This window comes from Mustelus asterias, chromosome 15, assembly GCF_964213995.1.
Source record: "Mustelus asterias chromosome 15, sMusAst1.hap1.1, whole genome shotgun sequence".
Taxonomy (NCBI): Eukaryota; Metazoa; Chordata; class Chondrichthyes; order Carcharhiniformes; family Triakidae; genus Mustelus; species Mustelus asterias.
In genome coordinates, this window is record NC_135815.1 from 11,691,100 (window position 1) to 11,713,293 (window position 22,194).

The 22,194-nt window shown below is 44.2% G+C and overlaps 1 protein-coding gene across 1 annotated transcript in view; it reads left to right on the forward strand.

The window, feature by feature from the left end:
- Positions 1 to 215: 215 nt before the first annotated feature.
- drc8 (dynein regulatory complex subunit 8) overlaps positions 216 to 22,194 on the forward strand; it is a 36,322-nt gene continuing 14,343 nt past the window's right edge. The window contains exons 1-3 of the mRNA XM_078229501.1: positions 216 to 240; positions 7,257 to 7,341; positions 19,698 to 19,770. Coding sequence (XP_078085627.1) covers positions 216 to 240; positions 7,257 to 7,341; positions 19,698 to 19,770 — 183 coding nt within the window. The remainder of the gene's footprint in view (positions 241 to 7,256; positions 7,342 to 19,697; positions 19,771 to 22,194) is intronic.

Here is a 22,194-nt window from a genome sequence, read left to right on the forward strand (position 1 = left end):
TGCTAAATTGCCCCTTAGTGTCAGGGGGAGTGGCGGGGTAAATACATGGGATTACGGGGATAGGGACTGGGTGGGATTGTCGTCAGTGCCGGCTGGAGGGGCTGAATGTCCTCTTTCTGCACTGTGGGGATTCTCTGATCCTCTCCTGCCATTGACCTTCCCTGTGGCCAGGCCTGCTTGACAACAGCGCTCCTTAGCAACCGCCCCAAAACAACATGGCGGACGACAAGGAGACGGCAGGTAAGGGAGGCAGCTTGGAGAGAGGAGCGGGACAATCATGGTGCAGCCCAGCGGAGAGCGGGGGACAAGTCCAGTCCCGAAGCTTGATTCTCCCACCAAATTCAAGCCGGGGAGCCCCTGTAGTGCCGAGGATGTGCGCAAAGAGCGGCCATTAACTCCCCCGGGCTGCAGGAATCCGCCTCTCAGCCGCACCAGAGAGACACAGCCATCCATCCGATTAAAAACAAGGCAGATCTCGGATATATTAAAACTAACGGGGCTGAGTCCACTTTTGTTTAAAGAGCTGGATCCTCTGACATTTTTCAAACCAACATCAGCGAGACAAGAACCATTTGAACAAATGAGGGTGGCAGGGCAAATAAACGGTGTAAAAACTTGATCATCTTCCCTGACTGGAATCAGAAAGGGTTAAAGTGTCCTTTAAAGTTCCGCAAAAGGCGACGAATTAGTTCATTTAAAATCCAGCTCGACTAACCACAATCTTGTGCATACTCGATTTCTTATTTCATTACCGATTCACAGCATTTTTCACTTTTTTTTCCTTGGTGGAAACTGATGGTTTCAGCAGTAGCCTTAAACACCCCATTACTGCTATTTTGTGCTTAATTTTTGTCACCAATTTAAATGTTTTGTGTCAGTATTAAGAAAGGAGCAACCTTAAATATTGAATCAAAAACAGAAAATTTCGGAAAATCTCAGCAGGTCTGACAGCATCTGCGGAGAGAAAATAGACATGATGTGGAGATGCCGGCGTTGGACTGGGGTAAACACAGTAAGAAGTTTAACAACACCAGGTTAAAGTCCAACAGGTTTATTTGGTAGCAAAAGCCACACAAGCTTTCGAAGCTCTTCGAAAGCTCTTTCAGAGCTTCGAAAGCTTGTGTGGCTTTTGCTACCAAATAAACCTGTTGGACTTTAACCTGGTGTTGTTAAACTTCTTACAGAGAAAATAGAGCCAGCGTTTCAAGTCTGGATGACTCTTCCCCAGATCTAAGAGCAAAGAAAACCAGATAATCTTTTCTGATTTTCTTAGCTCCGAGTCCTGATGAAGGGTCTGTGGTGAACCATAGATGGTTACCACTATGGGTACTTGTACATATGTTATTCTTGTTGCTGTTGGGGTTAGGGTTGGGGTGTTCCACCTGTTAGCATTGTTCTGTGGTACACTCCGTTTGGCCCTGCCTTCTTACAGGGGTATAAAGGTCACTGCTACTTCCTAGTAGCCCTTAGTCTGGGATAGTATTGTTAAGCATTGTGCTCTATTCTTGTTGTGAATAAAAGCCTTTATTCCCGGGTACGACCTTGTCTCCCGTGTGAATCAATCGCGCATCAGGGTCATCCAGACTTGAAACGCTGGCTCTATTCTCTCTCCACAGATGTAAGACCTGCTGAGATTTTCCAACATTTTCCATTTATGTTTCAGATTCCAGCATCCGCAGTATTTTGCTTTTATATTAGATATTGATCTCGCTTTTATGTTTTACCATTTTATTCCCTCTTACATACAAACATATGAATCAGGAGTAGGCCACTCAGCCCCTTGAGTCTGCTCCAGCATTCAATAAAATCATGGCTGATCTGATTGTAACCGCCACTCCACATTTCCTGCCTACCTCCCAATAGCCTTTCACCCCCTCGTTAATCAAGAATCCATCTAACTATGCCTTCTCTGCTGCCATCAGACTTTTGAATGGTGCTATCACACATTAAGCTGATCTTTCTCTTCACCCTGTCGTTAACTGCAACACTATATTCTGTACTCTATCCTTTTCTTCTCCCCTACATACTCTATGAACGGTGTGTTTTGTCTGTAACAGCTCGCAAGAAACAATACTTTTCATTGTATCCCAATACATGTGACAATGATAAATCAAATCAAATCAAATTAATTCAATTCAATTAAAAACATTCAAAGACTCTGCTTCCAATGCCTTTTGAGGAAGAGAGTTCCAAAGACTCATGACCCACTAAGAGAAAAAAATCCTTATCTCTTTCTTAAATGAGCGGATCAACCCACAGCATGTGGATTGCAGCGTTTCAAGAAGGCAGCTCACCACCACCTTCTCGAGGGCAACTACGTATGGGCAACAAATGCTGGCCAGCCAGCAACGCCTTTGTCCCATGAATGAATAAAAAAAAAAATTAAACTATGACCCCTAGTTCTAGATTCTCCCACGAGAGGAAACATTGGCCCTGATTTTACCGGCACGGCCGTCTGAGGCTTGTAGGATCACGTCCGAAGTCAACGCGAAATGCCGTTTTGTGAGCCTTGCCCGCCCCGATTTCGGGGGGGCCGTGCCGGTAAAATCAGGGCCATCATCTCCACATCCACTCTGTCACCTCAGAATCTTAAAGGTTTCAACCAAGTCACCGTTGTCTTCTAAACTCCAGTGGATACAAGTCCAACCTGTTCAACCTTTCCTTGTAAGATAACCTGCCATTCTTGATATTGGTCTCGTAAACCTCTGAACTGCTTCTAACGCATTTACATTTTTCCTTAAATAAGGACACCAATACTGTACACAATACTCCAGATGTGGTCTCACCAGTGCCCTATACAACTGAACACAGCCTCCCTACTTTTGAAATCAATTCCTCTCACAATAAACAATTATATTCTATTAGCTTTCCTAATTATTTGCTGTACCTGCATACTACCCTTTTGTGATTTTTCCTGCCAAAATGGACAATTTTACATTTGCCTACATTATACTCCATTTGCCAGATTACTTCAATGAATTGGTTAAACATAATTGCCCTTTCACAAAAATGTCTTGACTCTGCCTGATTGCCTTAAACATTTCCAAGTGCCTTGCTATAACATCTTCAATAAGTGCTTCCAACATTTTCCGTATGATATGTCCTGTAGTTTCCTGTTTTCTGCCTTCCTTTTTTGAATAAAGGAGTTCCATTTACTATTTTCTAATCCAATGGAATCTTTCCTGAATCTGGGGGATTTTGGAAAATTAAAACCAACGCGTCAACTATCTCAATGCTCCAACAATTTGCTCAATACCACTTCTCAGGTGATTGTAATTTTTCCTCATACTCTTATTTTTCCTCATTAATCTTTATTGTCATTCTTTGCTGTTCTTTATATTCTATCGAATCTTCTGACCTGCCATTCCATCTTTGTACACTGTCTTTAACTTCCTTCAGTTAACCAGGGATGGTGGGTCCTCCCCTAGAATGTTTTCTTTTTCATTGGGATATGTCAAATCTGAAATATCCCTTTAGAAGCCAGCCGCTGCATCTCTATGAACCCATCTCTTAACATCATTTGTCAATTAACTTTAGCTAGCTCTGTTTCCATGCTCTCACAATTGCCCTTATTTCAGTTTAAAATACCAGTCTTTGATCCACTCCTTTCTCCCTCAAACTGAATGTAAAATCCAATCACATTCTGATCACTGTTCCCCAGGGATGCCTTCACTATGAGGTTATCAATTAATGCCATCTTGTTTCAAAGTACCAGACCCAGTATCACCTGCTCTCTGGTTGACTCCAGACTGTTCCAAGAACTATCCTGAAAACAGCCTATGAATGCCTCATCTCCCTACCTTTGCCCATATGATTTTTCCAGTCTATCTGTAAACTAAAATTCCCCATGATTCTTGTTGTACCTTTCTGCCAATCTCCCATTATCTCTTCCTTTATACTCTGTTCTACCATGTAGTAACAATTAGAGGGCCTATACACCATTCCCAGAATGACTTTTTACCTTTATCATTTCTCATCTCAATCCAAACATTCTGGTTTCCTGAACTTAGGTCATCCCTCTCTAATGCATTAACACCATCATTAATTAACAGAAAGAACCCCTCCAGCCTTTCTTAACTTCCTGTTCTCCCTACATCACTTGTAGTTGTTCTTGTTTCTCTTCCCATGCCGAGTGTGCAAGACATTCCCATAGCGAGGTTTTTTCTAGCCTGTCACCAGACGCTTATAGCTTAAAGGCTGTCACTCTGCATCAAACATGGCTGACCAGGAGTCTGTCCCACTCTTACCACCTGCCATTGCTGTGTTGGAAGGATTTTGCAGTTTGATTCTTTGGTTGTGTTATAAATGCACCTTCCTTGACCATTAAGTCCTGGGGTGGGACGCAAACCCAGAGCTCCTGGCTCAGCGGCAGGCACGCTATGCACAGTGCCAAAAGACCTAATCACTGGTAGTATGTAGATTATTTTCAATGATTTTCTTGAACAATAATCGAAAGCCATAAACTTAAGAGAAGGGCTGTGCTATTCCCAAAGCATTGAAAAGGTATTTACTTATGTGGGGATTTATAACCTCGCATCAAAACCATTGCGCCATTATTTTATTCAATGATGTTCAATGTAAAGTGTAGAATTACTTAAAATGCCAGAACAGTATTGGCACCTAATAATGTTAACAAAATCAAATAATATAAAACAAAATCAAAAAGGAATAGCATTCCCACCTCAACATTATTCTGACATTGGATGGACTGAGTAGTCAGAAGCTGTGTATTTTACACACTTCTAACTTGAACTAATTTTGCAGCTCATGTGTGATCATGAGAGATTGGTAAGTTCAGTTTTGTGACTGCCAAATATGTTGTTGTGGAGGTGGGCAGCGCTAGCTACGAAATAAATACTTATTAATACCTAAGTTAATGATTTACATATGCATTTTATCTTCATGACTCCTAGTTTTCCAATCCCATCTATCTCAAATAACCTATTCAACTGAATAGAATCATTATTTTAAAAATATGTCCTGAGCTCTCTGTGTCTTTAATTTGTCTATTGAGAAACATGTCAACTCCTCAGGATCATCCTAATTAATTTTGATCTCTAATTCAGGGTATAATCTTAGTCATCCTTCTTGATACCCTCAGCCATATTTGAGGACTAAAACTAGACATGAATCTCTAAATAGGCAAACATAGGCACTTTCCCCAGGGTAGTGTCTGAGACCCAACTATCTTTAACTGCTTCTTCAATTACTTTCTATCATAAGTTCAGAAGTCAGAATGTTCACTGATGATTGTTCACTTCCAATTATAACTCCTCGGCTAATGAAGCAATTTGTACCTGCATACAGCTAGAGCTGGACAACAGGTTTGGGTAGGAAAGTGGCAAATAATATTTGTGCCACAGAATTGCTCGGCATCTGCAACAATAAAGAATCTAACCACATTTCTTCAACATGCAAAGGCAGCACGGTGGCACAGTGGTTAGCACTGCTGCTTTATAGCTCTTGGGACCCGGATTCGATTCCCGACTTGGGTCACTGTCTGTGTGGAGTTTGCATGTTCTCCCCGTGTCTGCGTGGGTTTCCTCCGGGTGCCGGGGTTTCCTCCCACATTCTGAAAGACGCGCTGGTTAGGTGCATTGACCCGAACAGGCGCCGGACTGTGGCGACGAGGGGAATTTCACAGTAACTTCATTACAGTGTTAATGTAAACCTTACTTGTGATGAATAAATAAACTTTAAACTAAAAAGAGGCAGTGCCTTCGCTAAATCCCCCACCATCAGCATACTGAGAATCGCCACTGATCAGAAATTTAATTGGACTCGTTAAGTCACTGCTCTGCCTGAGAGTGTGGTGGAGGTAGATTCAGTAAGGCTTTCAAAAGAGAATTGGGTAAGTATCTGAAGAGAAAAACAATATTTGCAGGGCTATGGAGAAAAGGTGGGGAATAGTTTCATTCACAACATGATGTTGGATGAATCAAGCCAGACAAGTAGCACAAAAGCAATGTTGGTCAAGGCATTAAGGGTGGTGGCAAAGAGAAAGAACTGTTTTTCCCACATGCATGTGAAATCTACCAACACCTGTTCTTGTAGTCACGTTATTTATAACATAGTCATAGAATGGTTACAGCATAGAAGTAGTTCATTCAGCCTGTCATGTGCATACTACCTCTCTGTAAAAGCAACTCAACTTGTCCTATTCATAGAGTAATAGAATCATAGAATCCCTACAGTGCAGAAGAAGGCCATCTGGCCAATTGAGTCTGCACTGACCCTCGGGAAGAGCATCTTACCCAGGCTGACCTCTGTCCTATCCCCAAAGCCTGTGCACTTACCATGGATAATCCACCTAACCTGCACATCTTTGGACTGTGGGAGGAAACTGGAGCACCTGGAGGAAACCCACGCAGACACGGAAAGAATGAGCAAACTCCACACAGTCATCCAAGGCAGGAATCAAACCTGGGGTTAGTACTGCTATAGAGCACCAGCGATCTGGGTTTGATTTCTGCTGTGACTGTGTGGAGTTTGCTCATTCTTTCCGTGTCTGCGTGGGTTTCCTCCAGGTGCTCCAGTTTCCTCCCACAGTCCAAAGATGTGCAGGTTAGGTGGATTATCCATGGTAAGTGCACAGGCTACAGGGATAGGACAGAGGTCAGCCTGGGTAAGATGCTCTTTCAGAGGGTCAGTGCAGACTCAATGGGCCCGATGGCCTCCTTCTGCACTGTAGGGATTCTATGATTCTATCACTCTCTGAATAGGACTAGTTGAGTTGCTTTTACAGAGAGATAGTATGCACATGACAGGCTGAATGAACTACTTCTATGCTGTAACCATTCTATGACTATGTTATAAATAACGTGGCTACAAGAACAGGTGTTGGTAGATTTCACATGCATGTGGGAAAAACAGTTCTTTCTCTTTGCCACCACCCTTAATGCCTTGACCAACATTGCTTTTGTGCTACTTGTCTGGCTTGATTCATCCAACACCAAGTTGTGAATGAGCTTTCATTGGCTTAATAAAAACAAGACAAAAGCTATCTTGTGCCAAAATCTCTATTCTCACCCAATACCGTATCCAACTGCTCATTCAGGTTGAAACCAATGGTATGAAAACGAGGTGTCCTTTTGACCATGAGCTGAACTGATGGCCAGGAGCATCTATTTGCACCTTGGCAATATTACCCACTTTGAATGTTTGCTTATGTTAAATACAAGTTATTATTGTTATGACACTGCATTGTTGTAAATCAGCCAGAAATACTGAAATTGTCACATTTTTATTTACTACAGAGGCTTTAATAGCAGAGCTTCAGAAGAATATTAAAGATGCTTTTGCCGTTTTTGATCATGAGTCAAACAACACCGTGGATGTCAGGTCAGTGAGCCAATGACCTAGAACTACATTTATTCAACAACACTTGGTTTTGAGGACAAAGCAGTAACTTGCATAGCTATAGAACATAATCATGGTTTGGACCATAACTTTGTTGTGGAGTTTGAGTACTGTGTGTGGGTTTTTAATAATTTTCCTGTGCAGAATTGAGTCCATGAGCTAAGTGTTTGGTGGTGCAGTCCAGTTAGACATGTCCTCACCACATATCATAGAATCCACAGTGCAGAAGGAGGCCATTTGCCCTATCGAGTCTGCACCGACCATAATCCCACCCAGGCTCTATCCCCATAACCCCATGCATTTACCCTGCTAATCCCCCTGACACTAAGAGGCAATTTAGCATGGCCAATCCACCTAACCGGCACATTTTTGGACTGTGGGAGGAAACTGAAGTACCCGGAGGAAACCCACGCAGACATGGAGAGAATGTACAAACTCCACACAGACAGTGACCCAGGCTGGGAATTGAACCCGGGTCCCTGGCGCTTTGAGGCAGCAGTGCTAACCACTGTGCCACCGTGCTGCCCTTATGTATAACAACATATATGGTTTAAGTAGGTGTAGCTATTTAATTAAGAGTTTTTGGCTCAGGAGGCTGGCACAGTAACAGTATACAAAATATATTTGCATTTTTTCAAACACACAATGTCCTATTGTTTATTGCCTGATTGGAGTATTTGCTGTTGCTTGTATCTTTTCAAATAAGTTTTGGTTTAATGATGAGAGTACATTGGTAATCTGTGTATACTTCTTTTTATGAATTTGTTTTCATGGAAGGTGTTCTTTCAAATGACTAGGTAGTTTACAACATGCATGCACCAGCTGTGCAGCACAAGTGTCATTGTTTGTGCTATGGTTGCACGGATTATTTGGTAGCAACTACTGGGAGGAAGTTGCTATGGTTATAGATAATCCTGGCTGCCAGTTGTGCTGTCCTACTGACCCTCTCCCCTGTCCATCACCTCCCCTGACAATATTTGCTGTGTAAGAAGTGGGTGGGTGTTCCACCCATCACAAGGTAGGCTGGAAATCCCAGGTCCTTGCTGTTTTTTGGTGGCTTTCATTGCTCTCCCACTGGAGGTCTTGTTGAGAAAAGAGATGTTAAATGGGAAAGGGTCCCACTTGTGAAGGGAAACATACACAGAGTTAACTGGAGAACATAGTTGGGGAAGAATGAGAAAGACCGTGCTAAGTCGCGATTTGCATCTTTCCACCTGTGAGAGCTACAGCCTCAGAAATTGATGAGGTCAATGAGATCATCTGCTGCACTTCTCATGGTTGAAGAAGCTAATTCCTGAAAGGCCACGTCTGCCAACAGTACCCCACATGCAATTGCTGCTTACGAGGTGATCTCTGCTGTCTTGTTTGCAGGGCTGCTATCTGCTTTGGAGCTTTTGAAACCACATGTCATTGGGGCGGTGAAATACTGCCCACAGCCGGTGTTATCATTTGCACTGGTCGTCAGTTAGAATATCCCACTTGTTATGATTGATATTTAGGACTTTTGTGTCTCTTTGGACAGCAAGCTCGCATTGGAGCTTTGGGCACCTTGCTGATCTCTTGACAAGGGGGTACCTCCCCACGTAGCACACCTTTGGGGTTGCAGCCATCATTCATTCTGTGCAAATGCCCAAACCAGCAAAGCCTTCTTTGCTTGATTAGTGCTTGGCATACTTGCCCTTGAAAGGACTGCTTCATTGGTGACTTTGGATGGGATCTTCTGGCTGGGCTCACCGTAAGGCCGGAAAATTCCACCCGAGATCAACGGACCTTTGCGTGGTCCATTTCCTGCCTGCTATGATTCCCGTGGTAGGTCGGATGGGAAAATTCTGCCCATTGTCTTTCCACTTGATGCCAAAGATGCTTCATCGACACCAGAGGTGGAAGTTATTGAGCCCTTTTTCTAGGCAGGGAATGTTTGCTGCTATACTGCAATATGCTGAGGATACAGGCCTTATAGATAGCATCTTGATCAAGTTAGTTTGTTGTTTTTCCATGCCTGCTTTGATAGTTGACCAAAGTTGATGGCCTTTCAAATACATGTGCTGACCTCTTTGTTAAAGACAGGTTATCTGCTACCGTAGATCCACGGTAGCAGAATTTGCTGACTGCCTCCGGTACTCTGTTGTTGAGTCTGATCGTAGGTGGAAACAATACTCTATTCCATAACTACAATTTTCTTGACACTGATGATGAGGGAGAACAAGCCACAGGCATGGGATAGACACTCCATCAGCATTTGGAGCTGATCTGCTGGTGCGTGAATCGTGTGACATCGTCAGCATATGGAAGTTCTCTGACCAAGACTTGTTGCTGTTTTGTATTGGCTTTTAGTTTTTTTTAAGTTGAGGAGTTTCCCACCTTATTGTGTGTGCTGCTTCCTCGTGGGCAGGGAAAGCCAACGACAGTGAAAACTATACCAAACAGAGTAGGGGCTAAGACACAGACCTGCTTCAACCCATTCTCAAAACCGTCAGAAGTAGAGGCATTGAACTGAATGGTACGTTATTGTGGAAGGACAGTATGAGACTTTGAAGCTTGGGAGGGTATCTGATTTTCTCCAATATCGGTAGAACCCCATCCTGGCACGGAATTTTATGAGAATGATTCTAAGTATCCAGCTGGCGTGAAAATGGGAGAGTTCCTGATCCATTTTTTGGGCGGGTTTTCATACTCAATCTTATGTACATGGTCATTGAAAAAATGGTTTCTAGCTGCTGCAGGAAGTGGGCTGGGCTTAATTTGCCAGCCAGCCTGTAGAGGGAGCTACTGCGCATGTGCAGACCTCTGATGCTGCACATGCGCAATTGCAACAGCAGGGGCCTGACAAACAGAGAGAGCTGTCAGGTCCCTGCTGCTGCAGGCGGCCACAACAAACTCTACCTCCCCACACCATCGTAAGGGCCCAAGCCGATTGCATGCCCCACAACGTATGGACATCTAGCCCTCGCTGCCCTCCCGCCGCCCAGACCGATCACGCCCACCTCCCCTGAATCCGATTGCATCTTCAGAGCGCACAGTGCCCCCCACCCGATCCGATCGCATCTGCAGAGTATGCAGCGCAGCCCCCCCCCCCACACCCTGCCCAATCAGGCTGCCCCCTTCAGGACCCGCCCCTTCAAGTCCCACCCCTTCAAGTCCCGCCCCATAGGCCCCCCTAGGCCCCGCCTCCTGGCACTGCCTACTGGGCATTGTCTAGGTGTTAGGCTGGCAGTGTCAAGGTGCAGGGTGGCACTGCCAGCCTGGCACTGCCCAACGGGCACCCTCCTTGCCTTCAGCCTCCCTGGGGGGCCTCAAGGGCTTCTGTCCTACCAGTGAGGCCAACACGACTGTTACCTGTTCATGGGGAGCAGTTATTTTCCTCGCCAGAGAGAATCTCTCCTGGCGAGGCCATAAAGGCAAGTGAGCCCGGATGTCGAGTGCCAGGCTCACCAAACAGATGAAAATAAGCATTTAAATAAATTTGAATAAATTATTCAACCTCTCGCCAATTTCCAGCGAGAGGCTGACCTCACTGGAAATCCGGCTCTCGTAAGATCACAAGAGTCGAGGAATTGGGTGTGATCCTGGTTTCTCAGCTCTCGCACAACTTTGCTGACTTGCTCCGCCCATCAGTGGGCAGGGCGAGCTGGTAAAACCCGGCCATGGTGTCTAATGCATTCATTAGATCCAAGAAAGCAAGATAGAGCGGTGTTCGCTGCTCTCTGCACTTGAAACTGACATAGGGAGAAGATCATATCAATCATGGATCTGGCTGCTCTGAAGCCACATTTTATCTCAGGTATATCCTGTCAGCTTCTTGATGGTGCCTCTTCAGAATGAGTGGGAAGGGCCTTTCCAGCGACCTTGAGGAATGAGATGCACTGGTAGTTATTGCCTCAGTTCCCTTTCTTCTTCTATAATGTGATGATCCTGTGGGACAGAACCTACTCCCCAGCAGAAGAGGAGGAGGTTGTGGAGTGTGGTAACTAGTGGGGCTTTCTGTTTTGGTTTTAAAATGTAACAAAGTCTGATTGACATGTCAGGCTTTCTGTAATCATGTGACAATACCATGGGGCTGCCTCTGGAGGCAGACATCTTCAGAGTAGTTCAATAAAGTCCCTTACTGAGAACACATTAAAGAAGTACATATGTTCTTATACATGGAACATGGTGCCAGAAATGGCGAACAAAATAGATTCATGAACCCTGGAAATGATGCAGAGAAGATGTTTGTACCTTTTGTTTGATATGAAAAAATAAATCATTATAGAATCCCTACCGTGCAGTAGCAGGTCATTCGGTCCATCGAGTCTGCACCGACAACAATCCCACCCAGACCCAATCCCCGTAACGCCACGTATTTACCCTGCTAATCCCCCTGACATTAAGGGGCAATTTAGCATCACCAATCAACCTAACCCGCACATTTTTGGAGTGTGGGAGGAAACCAGAGCACCCGGAGGAAGCCCACGCAGACATGGGGAGAATGTGCAAACTCTGCACATTCAGTGACCCAAGGCTGGAATTGAACCCAGGTCCCTGGTGCCGTGAGGCAGCAGTGCTAACCACTGTGCCACTGTGCCGCCTGTTTTGAAATGTAACCAGTCTGATTGACACATCTCGCTTTCCATAGTCATGTGACTATGCCATGAGGCTGCTTCCAGAGGCAGAAATTTTAAGAGCAATTCAATGAAGCCTCTCACTGAGAACACACTGAAGACGTATGACAGTCCTTATGCATATTTGAGTAGCTAAGCTGGTATTCTGTCCTTTCTTCACTACTAGGGAGTCAATGGCCTTTTCAAGCTCAAGTAATGCGGGTTCTGCATCAAACTCTTATATGGCAGGTAGCTGTCATGTAGTGTAAGTGGAAGACAAGGAAAGGGAGAGAGAAATACCTTGTTGAGAAGGTAGATGGGAAAGAGACACTTGTGGCAGGTAGTGAAAAAGATATTCTTAAGTGTTGGCTCCATATGAGGTTAGAGGAAATTTGCTTTTGGGGACTAATATTATAAAACTGCCTCTCCTCCGACACCTTGAACAATATCGCAGGACATCAACTAGTGTTTGGAAAATAGAGTACAGTGGGTCCATATCCTCAGGAATTTATAAAAATGGAATCTAATATATAAAATATATATAAAATTCCTAAAGGGCCTGACAGGGAAGATGTTGACAGTTTCTCATGACAGGAGAGTGCAAAACTAGAGGTCATTGTCTCAGGTTAAGGGGTTAGCCAGTTAGGACTAAGTTGAGAAGAAATTTCTTCACTCAGGGTTGTGAATTGTTGGAATTCAACCATTGTAAGGCTGTGGGCTGCTCAGTCATTGAGTAAATTCAAGAATGGATTGATAGATTTTTGGATACTTATGGAACTAAGGAACATGGCGATAGGGAGGGAAAGTGGAATTGAGGTGGAAGATCAGACAAGATTTTATTGAGTGGCCATGCAGCCTGAAGGAGCCTACTCCACCTGCTTTTTACATTCTTATGTAATCTCTTAGGCAGCTAATAGAAGCAAAGGGCTCGGATAAAACTGGCTGCTCAAACAGGAGTGACAGAGTGCTTTCAGCCAATCATCTTATCTGACTTTTCGCAAGTTCAAAGTTTGGAACAATCAGCCAGGCGGAGTAGAAAGACAAAATATTGGAGATATTTCAAATACAGTTGATTGCTAAAATGGAAAATTAGGAGCTTTGTTGAGCGCAATGATCATTTCTTATCTTTGACTTTTCTTGTTTATTTTGCATATCAATCTATTATGTAAAATCAGATGGTAACACTATGATTGTGGCTATTTTGTTTTCATTGGTCTCCACTGAGCACTATAATTTGTTAAATTCTTGCCAATTGAGAGTCAGTCTAGGAGCAAACTTTAAATGCTGCGTTATTACTTCTAATGTTGTGTGGTGCAATGTCTCAAATGAGCTCAGCTTCATTGCATTTGTAAAATAAATAATAATATTACAGGGTATACCTAGATGGGTGAGGAGTCCGCCTGGGAGTGGAGGTGGAGTAAGTGCAGCGCGGGGGGGGGGGGCGGATAGAGAGAGTACTTGAATTAGCAATATTGAGGGTTAAATTGAAGAGAACTGCAAGGTTATTGGCCTAGATCTTGTAATCCCAATAGTGACGAACACTGAGAAATTCACCACTGTAATATCTGTTCATCTGTATAGTTTTGGGTTTGGTCCATTCAGCACATTGTAAATTGACCGGATATTCACACTGATTTATTTAAAGTTGTTCCCAGCTGACCAAAAACCTGCTCAGGTGTGCAGTGGTTTAAATTAGCAGGTGTGCCAAAACCTGGATTCTGCTTACTGCGCCTCGCATTTTGCTTACTACACCTTCCCCTGCTTTAACACTTCCAGCTCTGCTCACCCACTCATGTGCCCATTACCCTGGCACTTCTCTCATCCCCACTGCTGTCACTCCCCACAACGTCCACCACCACCCCTCCCCCTCCCCCTCCCCCTCCCAATAACTCCTCAGTCCCATCTATTTCATAGATGAACAGGGGTAACAGGTGGAGGGCTAGGAGTGCTGAGGGTGTGAGTGGGCAAGGGGATGGGAGAAGAGCTAGGAGTGTCCTGGGGAGAGGGTTGCTGATACAATGGGGATGTGGGAAATGGGAGCAAAGCTGAGGGGTGATGGTGGTGATGAGGGGAGCTAGCATGGTGGCACAGTGGTTAGCACTGCTGTCTCACAGCGCCAGAGACCCAGGTTTGATTCCCAGCTTGGGTCACTGTCTGGAGTTTGCACATTCTGCCCGTGTCTGCATGGGTTTCCTCCGGATGCCCCAGTTTCCTTAATCTGAAAGACGTGCTAGTTAGGTGCACCGGCCATGCTAAATTTTCCCTCAGTGTACCCAAACAGGTGCCGCAGTGTGCGACTCGGGGATTTTCACAGTAACTTCATTGCAGTGTTAATGTAAGCCTACTTGTGACAATAATAAAAATAAATAAATCAAAAGTACATTTAAAATCATTACAATTAATTACTTGTTATTGAGCTGAAGCCAGACATGAAGGGGCGTGCCTTCAACTTGTGATGTCAAAGGGGGTGTGGATTCACTGGTACTTGCATTGCCAATGGATGCAGATTGCAGTCAGGAGAGTATGTTCCCATTGCAGCTTACAAGAAAAGGTAAGAACGTGGTTTTAGACACAGTCAGCACTGGAAAACTCTGCTTCGTAGCTGACCATCAGATCTGAGCCAATAACTCAATTTTTTATACAGCAGCCATTATGGCTACTTTAAAATCCGGAGGTTACAGATGTAACTCCCTTCTCTCTATGTGCGTTTATTGCTATTTATTTACCGGTAAAAATGTTGACTGGTTTCTGTGAAGTATTAATATCAGGAGCACTTGATAGTGATACAATTACTGACGTAACTAGGATACGGTGTCACATGATTAAGTAGCTGAGATCTGGATGGAAACAAGTACAATCTTTTGTAGAGTTACTGAGATGTACATGGATTTACAAATTAACAAGAAAGTCTAAAGTAGCTTTCTTCGGGAAACAGGCAAATCCTAAAAGAAAAGCAAAATATGTGGATGCTGGAAATCTGAAGTAAAAACAGAAAATGCTGGACAAGCAGGTTTTTAAAAAAGTTTAAAGTTTATTTATTAGTGTCACAAGTCAGCTTACACCGCAATGAGGTTACAGTGAAAATCCCCTAGCCGCCACACTCCGGCGCCTGTTCGGGGTACACTGAGGGAGAATTTAGCACAGCTGGTGCAGAAACATAACCAGCATGTCTTTCGGACTGTGGGAGGAAACTGGAGCATCTGGAGAAAACCCACGCAGACACGGGGAGAACGTGCAGACTCTGCACAGACAGTGACCCAAGCTGGGAATCGAACCCGGGTCCCTGGCGCTGTGAGGCAGCAGTGCCAACCACTGTGCCAAAGTCTCGCAGCATCTGTGAAGAGAGAAACAACGTTAACATTTTGCATCCATATGACTTCTTTAGAAGCCCATCTAGACCCTGAACACAAGATTAAACACTTTCTGTTGTTTAGCCATGAGAATCTGGGCCATTAGAGCAGTCTCACTTTATCTAAGACCCATGGTTCAGTGTTGTGCCACCTTTTATGCATTGCGGCTTACTTTTTGAGACATGTCTTACTTTAAAGGGAGTTCATTATCTGGAGTGGGGTCCTGTAACTGCTGCTACAATCACTGAACACGTGAAAATAGATAATTGAAAAGGCATCTCTTTGATAATTCACATAAATTCATCCATTGACTCTGTCTACACTTCCCGCTGCCTCGGAAAAGCAGCCAGCATAATCAAAGACCCCATGCACCCCGGACATTCTCTCTTCCACCTTCTTCTATCAGGAAAAAGATGCACAAGTCTGAATACACGTGCCAACTGACCCAAGAACAGCTTCTTCCCTGCTGCCATCAGACGTTTGAATGGTTCTATCACAAATCAAGCTGATCTTTCTCTTTACTCTATCAGTAACTGCAACACCGTATTCTGCATCTGCTCCTTTCCTTCTTCCCTACGTGCTCTATGAATGTCTAACAGCTCACAAGAAACAGTAAGATCCCAATACATGTGACAATAATAAATCAATTCAATTAAATTCAAAAAAAATTCCTGGCATGTCAAAGCTTCAAAGTTCAATTCCTAGTCCTGTTCTTAATTACAGAATTTCCTCTTTAGCCGATAGAAAGCAAAGGGGGAAAATTTTGACTTGGACCCACAGTAAAGGCATTAAGGGTTATGGTGAGCGGGCAGATAAGTGGAACTGAGTCCATGAAAAGATCAGCCATGATCTTATTGAATGGTGGAGCAGGCTCGAGGGGCCAGATGGCCTACTCCTACTCCTAGTTCTTATGTTAAATAACAACTGAAAATATCTTGGGCCTTATTTTGAGTGGCTTCTAATGATTCTTTAAGGACTTCTAGCCGGGCCATACAAGGCCTGGTACAACTGGGCAGAACATATCCAGCACCTACATTGCCAATAGTTTCTGAATTTTATACCGGAGTCAATTCATTTTGGGAACCCAGGAGGAAAGAACAGTTTGGACCAGTATTTTCACTAGTGTTCCATTTTAAGGTATACAAGACCAGTTTGGACCAGTATCCTTATTTCCCTACTTTTACTGTTATTTTCTTTTGGGAATTTACATATTTAAGTAGACAACGCCTGTTTCGGGCATGCACTCTGTGTGCTGGAAATCTCTCTCGTCAGCCCCACCCCAAACCAACATGATATCTTGGAGGTTAGTGCATCTCCAGTCCAGATCAAGTGGTACAAATCACAACATGAAACTCAGAGGCCCATTTTATAGGCACAATATGGGCAGCCACAAGTTGAATTTCTTTACCAAATGAATTTTGTTCGATTTCCTCTGCAGCGGAAGGTTTCCCCAATAAGTAAAACCAGGAAGGGTAATTGTTTATAAAACAAAAAACTTTTTTGAAAGATGGTCATTTTGTATAATGAGTACAGAATTGGCCATTGAACAGCAAACACTTTCTCATGTAAACTTGCTCTATTGATGTCATTGTAGTTTATAAATGTAATCTCACAACAGCATCCTTGGAGTGTAATGACACTTGGTGGTCAGATTGATAACTGCTGTCAGCACATGAACAAATCCACACAGACCAATTTAAATGGTACACGTCTTCTATTTTAAAAATCTTGTATTTTGTCTTGTTGTATTATATTTAACTTGCGGGTTGGTCCATGCATGCACTTGGTCAGGTGGTTGGGGGTGGTGAGGGGAATGGGGGGTTGATTTGATAGCAATTTTGACCTGTTTTCACTGACCATTATACTTCAAATTTCTCCTATCTGGTAATTCTCCACCCAGGAATTGTTCTTGTTTTGCTTGTTCCTGGATCTGCATTACTCTTCACCCTTGCAGGTTCACTCCATCACCTTAGCCTCTTTAATCTGTGCCTCCTATGAAAATCCATTTTAAGTAACCTGAGCCTCACATGTCCCTTCAATATTGGCTCAAATCACCAATTCACAGAATTGTTGCAGTGCAGAAGGAGGCCATTTGGCCCATCATTTCTGCACTGACTCTCCGAATGAGCAATTCGCTTAGTGTCACCCCTCTGTCTTTTCGCCATAAGCTTGCATATTCTTTCTTTTAAGGTTACTAGCTATAAATGTGTTGGGTTCCCAAATCACTGACAGCAAGGACCTTCATCAAAGAGTAGTTTGTTCACTAGTTTAGCAGCTACTTCAACGCATGCTCTGCCTGTGCTCCAAGGGATAGCTCCCGCCATGTGACCTGTTTTGTAGATGTATCATCACGTTCTCACATGACCATTCAGTCTACATCTACCCCACTTAGTTGGGACACCCGGTGGCATGAGGTGTAAATGTGTTCACAATGGAAACTATGTGCAGACCATTGTGTAACTGTAATGACACAAGAAGTCCAACTAGAAAGGAACATAGTTTATTACAGAATGCAAAATAAAACCACTACAGTGGTGTACACATACTAGTGCCTTATAAAAGGCTCAGGTAATGAGTTCCAGCTGGGCAGGCCACAGGGTGGCACGTGGCACAGTTGTTGGCACTGCTCACAGCGCCATGGACCCAGGATCCATTCCCAGCTTGAGTCACTGTCTGCGCAGAGTGTGCACGTTCTCCACGTGTCTGCGTGAGTTTCCTTCAAGTGCTCCGGTTTCCTCCCACAGTTTGAAAGATGTGCTGGTTTAGGTTCATTGGCCATTCTAAATTCTCCCTCAGTGTACCTGAATGTGGCGACTAGGGATTTTCACAGTAACTTCATTGCAGTATTAATGTAAGCCTACTTGTGACACTAATAAATAAACTTAAAACTCACTGCCTGTTACCAGGGGAACTCGTACTCAATGAGCCCCACAGGGTGATCAATCAGCAATTCCTCATGGAAGTTATCACTCCATCCCCACAATAATTGCAGCACGGTGCCTTTAAATCAGCCCTGCACTTTAAAAGCCCCACCTCCATCCCATACCTGCTGCTGTTAATTGGCTGCCAAACCCTCCCTCCAAGAAACTAGCAGCCCACCACGATCAACTTGCAGGTTGTGATTACACTCTCTCCCTGCCACCCTGGGGAATGGTTGGGACCCAAAAATGATTCTGATATTGGGGTCTTTATCCTGGAGGCTAAAATCCTGCCCATGTTGACAGACTCAATCCTGCTTTTGTGGATCTGAAAACTGGCTGAATTATTTTGCCCCTGGCAAGAACCTGGTCCTTACTGTCATGTAGTTGGAATGAGCTAATCACCGTCAGATTCACAACATTATTTCAAGATATTTAATAATATGGAAAGTGCATATCATTTACATTGTGGGTCAGTCTTTGCGCTGACAGCAGTTATCAAATTGGCCACCAAGTGTCAGTGCATTCCACATTGTTGCTGTTGCATAATGACGTTTATACCCAGGAAACTGCTACCTCCCAGTTAGCTTTGTTGCCTTAGCCCAATCTTAGGTATCACTGCCTGCCTCTTCCCCTTAGGTCCTTTTCCAGATCCAATTTCAGATTCTCCCTACCTCTCTTCTAACACAATCCATACTCCCTCTTGACCTGAACCTGCTACTACTCCCTGCCTATGTAAGCCTCCTTCGCTGTAAACTGTCCCAGCCCAAACTCCAACCCCCTGTCCCTCCCACCCATACCTGAGCTTCCACCTTCTCTCATTCATGCATGTTGGTTTGGATTCTATCACAGCTCTGGAAATCATCCAACCCACAACAGGCTTTCATCACAGACATTGACCACTTTTCCATTTTGGGGTGTCTGTTTCCACACATACATCCTCCCCCCCACCTCATTCTTGTACGCTTTCCACCTCTGATCCAATAAAATGTGAGCAGTAAATGTAAGAGAAAGGAGACAAGAAGAAGGAAAGATCTACAGAAAGAGCAGCAGAGCAAAATCACAAAGAAAGGAGTCAGAGAAAAATACAGAGGTATGGATATAACAAAATGTGTGGTAGTCATACCGAAAGAGTGTAGGATAGAAGACAGGTAGGGCAGGTGGACACAAAGAACGAGAGTGAAGCACAAGTGGAGAGGTGGTGAAGGAAAGAAATACATTTTTCACCTTTGTCTGTGAGCAATGCCATAGGATATCAGTTGTCCCTATATTTAGACTGTGACTTAATCTTAAAAGTCCAGGTGATTTACAAAATGCTTGACCATGACTATCCTAACTTTTGATGTAAATTTTGACCACCCATTTAAAATATTACTATTTTAATGCTATTTCTTTCTTAATGCATTATATAAATTTGATTATATATCCTATGTATTTTATGAAATCCATCTGTAAATGCCATGGCTAATCTGTTTATCTTCTGTCTACAGGGAAATTGGCACAATTATTAGATCTCTGGGCTGTTGCCCAAGTGAAGGAGAACTTCATGAAATGTTAGCAGAGGTATGCTAAGTTTAACTTGTACCATTTCCAAAAGATAGAACACTATCATGTATAGGTTTGAGAAGTCAAAGATACCTCAAAGCCAATTTACCTGCAGTGCTGTCCTGTGTGTATCTGCTCATGCGGCATAATGTCATGGAATAAAGGGAGTGAGGGGACCCATAACCTTGAGATTTCACCCCTTTGGACCTGACCCACATTTCTGGGTATTAAACGGGCAGGGGTAATAATGACATAGAAGTGAATGCCTTCCATTCCGGACTGCACTGTTGGAAAGTAGTTTCAGGGGCTGCAACACTGACCTGATCCAATCTGCATGGGTCTTGCATTTTGACTTTTTTGCTTAGAATAATTTTAAGACAGATTAGGTCATTTTTATCAGTAATATATATACATAGTGAGTTTGCGATGCAATAATATATGGGGCGATCTTACCAAAAAAATTTGAAGTCCAGGACAGGTGTGAAAAAGGGAGAGTTTCAGCTCTGTTTTTGGGTGAGTTCAAATCTGCTATAAAGTCATAGAGTCATAGATGTTTACAGCATGGAAACAGGCCCTTCGGCCCAACTTGTCCATGCCGCCCTTTTTTATTTTAAGCCCCTAAGCTAATCCCAATTGCCCGCATTTGGCCCATATCCCTCTATACCCATCTTACCCATGTAACTGTCTAAATGCTTTTTAAAAGACAAAATTGTACCCGCCTCTACTACTACCTCTGGCAGCTTGTTCCAGACACTCGCCACCCTCTGTGTGAAACAATTTCCCCTCTGGACATTTTTGTATCTCTCCCCTCTCACCTTAAAGCTATGCCCTCTAGTTTTAGACTCCCCTACCTTTGGGAAAAGATATTGACCATTGACCTTGTCTATGCCCCTCATTATTTTATAGACCTCTATAAGGTCACCCCTCAGCCTCCTACGCTCCAGAGAAAAAAAGTCCCAGTCTATTCAGCCTCTCCTTATAACTCAATCCACCAAATCCCGGTAGCATCCTAGTAAATCTTTTCTGCACTCTTTCTAGTTTAATAATATCCTTTCTATAATAGGGTGACCAGAACTGTGCACAGTATTCCAAGTGTGGCCTTACCAATGTCTTATACAACTTCAACATTCTGTATTCAATGTTCTGACCGATGAAACCAAGCATGCTGAACACCTTCTTCACCACTCTGTCCACCTGTAACTCCACTTTCAAGGAGCTATGAATCTGTACCCCTAGATCTCTTTGTTCTGTAACTCTCCCCAACGCCCTACCATTAACTGAGTAAATCCTGCCCTGGTTCAATCTACCAAAATGCATCACCTCGCATTTATCTAAATTAAACTCCATCTGCCATTCGTCAGCCCACTGGCCCAATTGATCAAGATCCTGTTGCAATCGGAGATAACTTTCTTCACTGTCCACTATGCCACCAATCTTGGTATCATCTGCAAACTTACTAACCATGCTATCTTAGGCACTCCTATGCATGAAAAATCAGCAGAAGTGGTTTCTCGTCTGTAGAGGGAGGGGGCAGGGCTTAAGTCATCTGAATGCTGGCTGAGAGCAGCAGAGGGAACTATTGCGCATGCACGGGTCTCTAGCAGCAGAGACCTGTCTGCTTCCAGCTTGGCTCCATGGCTTAAACACAGCACCCCTGAGCTATTGCAGGGGCCTGTGGCCCCTCTCCCTCCCTCTCCACCCTCGCGATCAGCAGTCCAACAACCCCGCGATTGGCTGCCTGAACCCCCCCCCACGCCCAGCTCCAATCGTGCCCCCCCCTCCCCCCTCCCCCCTCCCCGCCACTGATCCCTAGTGCAGAGTGACAACGGCCTCCCCGCCCTCTTCCCACTGATACCTAATGCAGATTGCACAGCGGGTCCTTGCCCTCCCCACCAACGACTGGCTTCTCCCCATTTGGTCCCACCCCCAGTCAGCCCACTCCTTCCAGCCCTATCCCCTTGGCACTGACTAGTGGGCACTGCCAGGTGCCAGGCTTTTACCAGTGAGGCCATCATGATTGGGGATCAGCTGTGATTCTCTCCGGCGAGGTCACACAGACAAGTGAGTCTGGACGAATTAGTCCCAGGCTCATTAAATCAATGTAAATTCAGTTTCAAACACATTTATATATATTATTTAGCCTCGCGCTGGAAATGGGTGCAAGGCTGATCGCGTCGGATATCTGGTGCTGGTAAGATCGCAAGAGGCGAGAAATCGGGCATGAACCTGACTTCTCAGCTCTCTTGCGATCTTACTGACTTGTCCTGCCCATCGGCTGGTGGATGCAATGATAAGATTGCCCCCATAGACTTTTTGCGAATTTTTGAGTGTAGATTTGCTGTCATTAGGTATCTGATCCAGCAAAGTGCCCACTGTTGGGGATCGGTGGCCATTGCGAGCAGGGAACTATCTTATGCTCAGTGCAAAATATGGGCCAATATA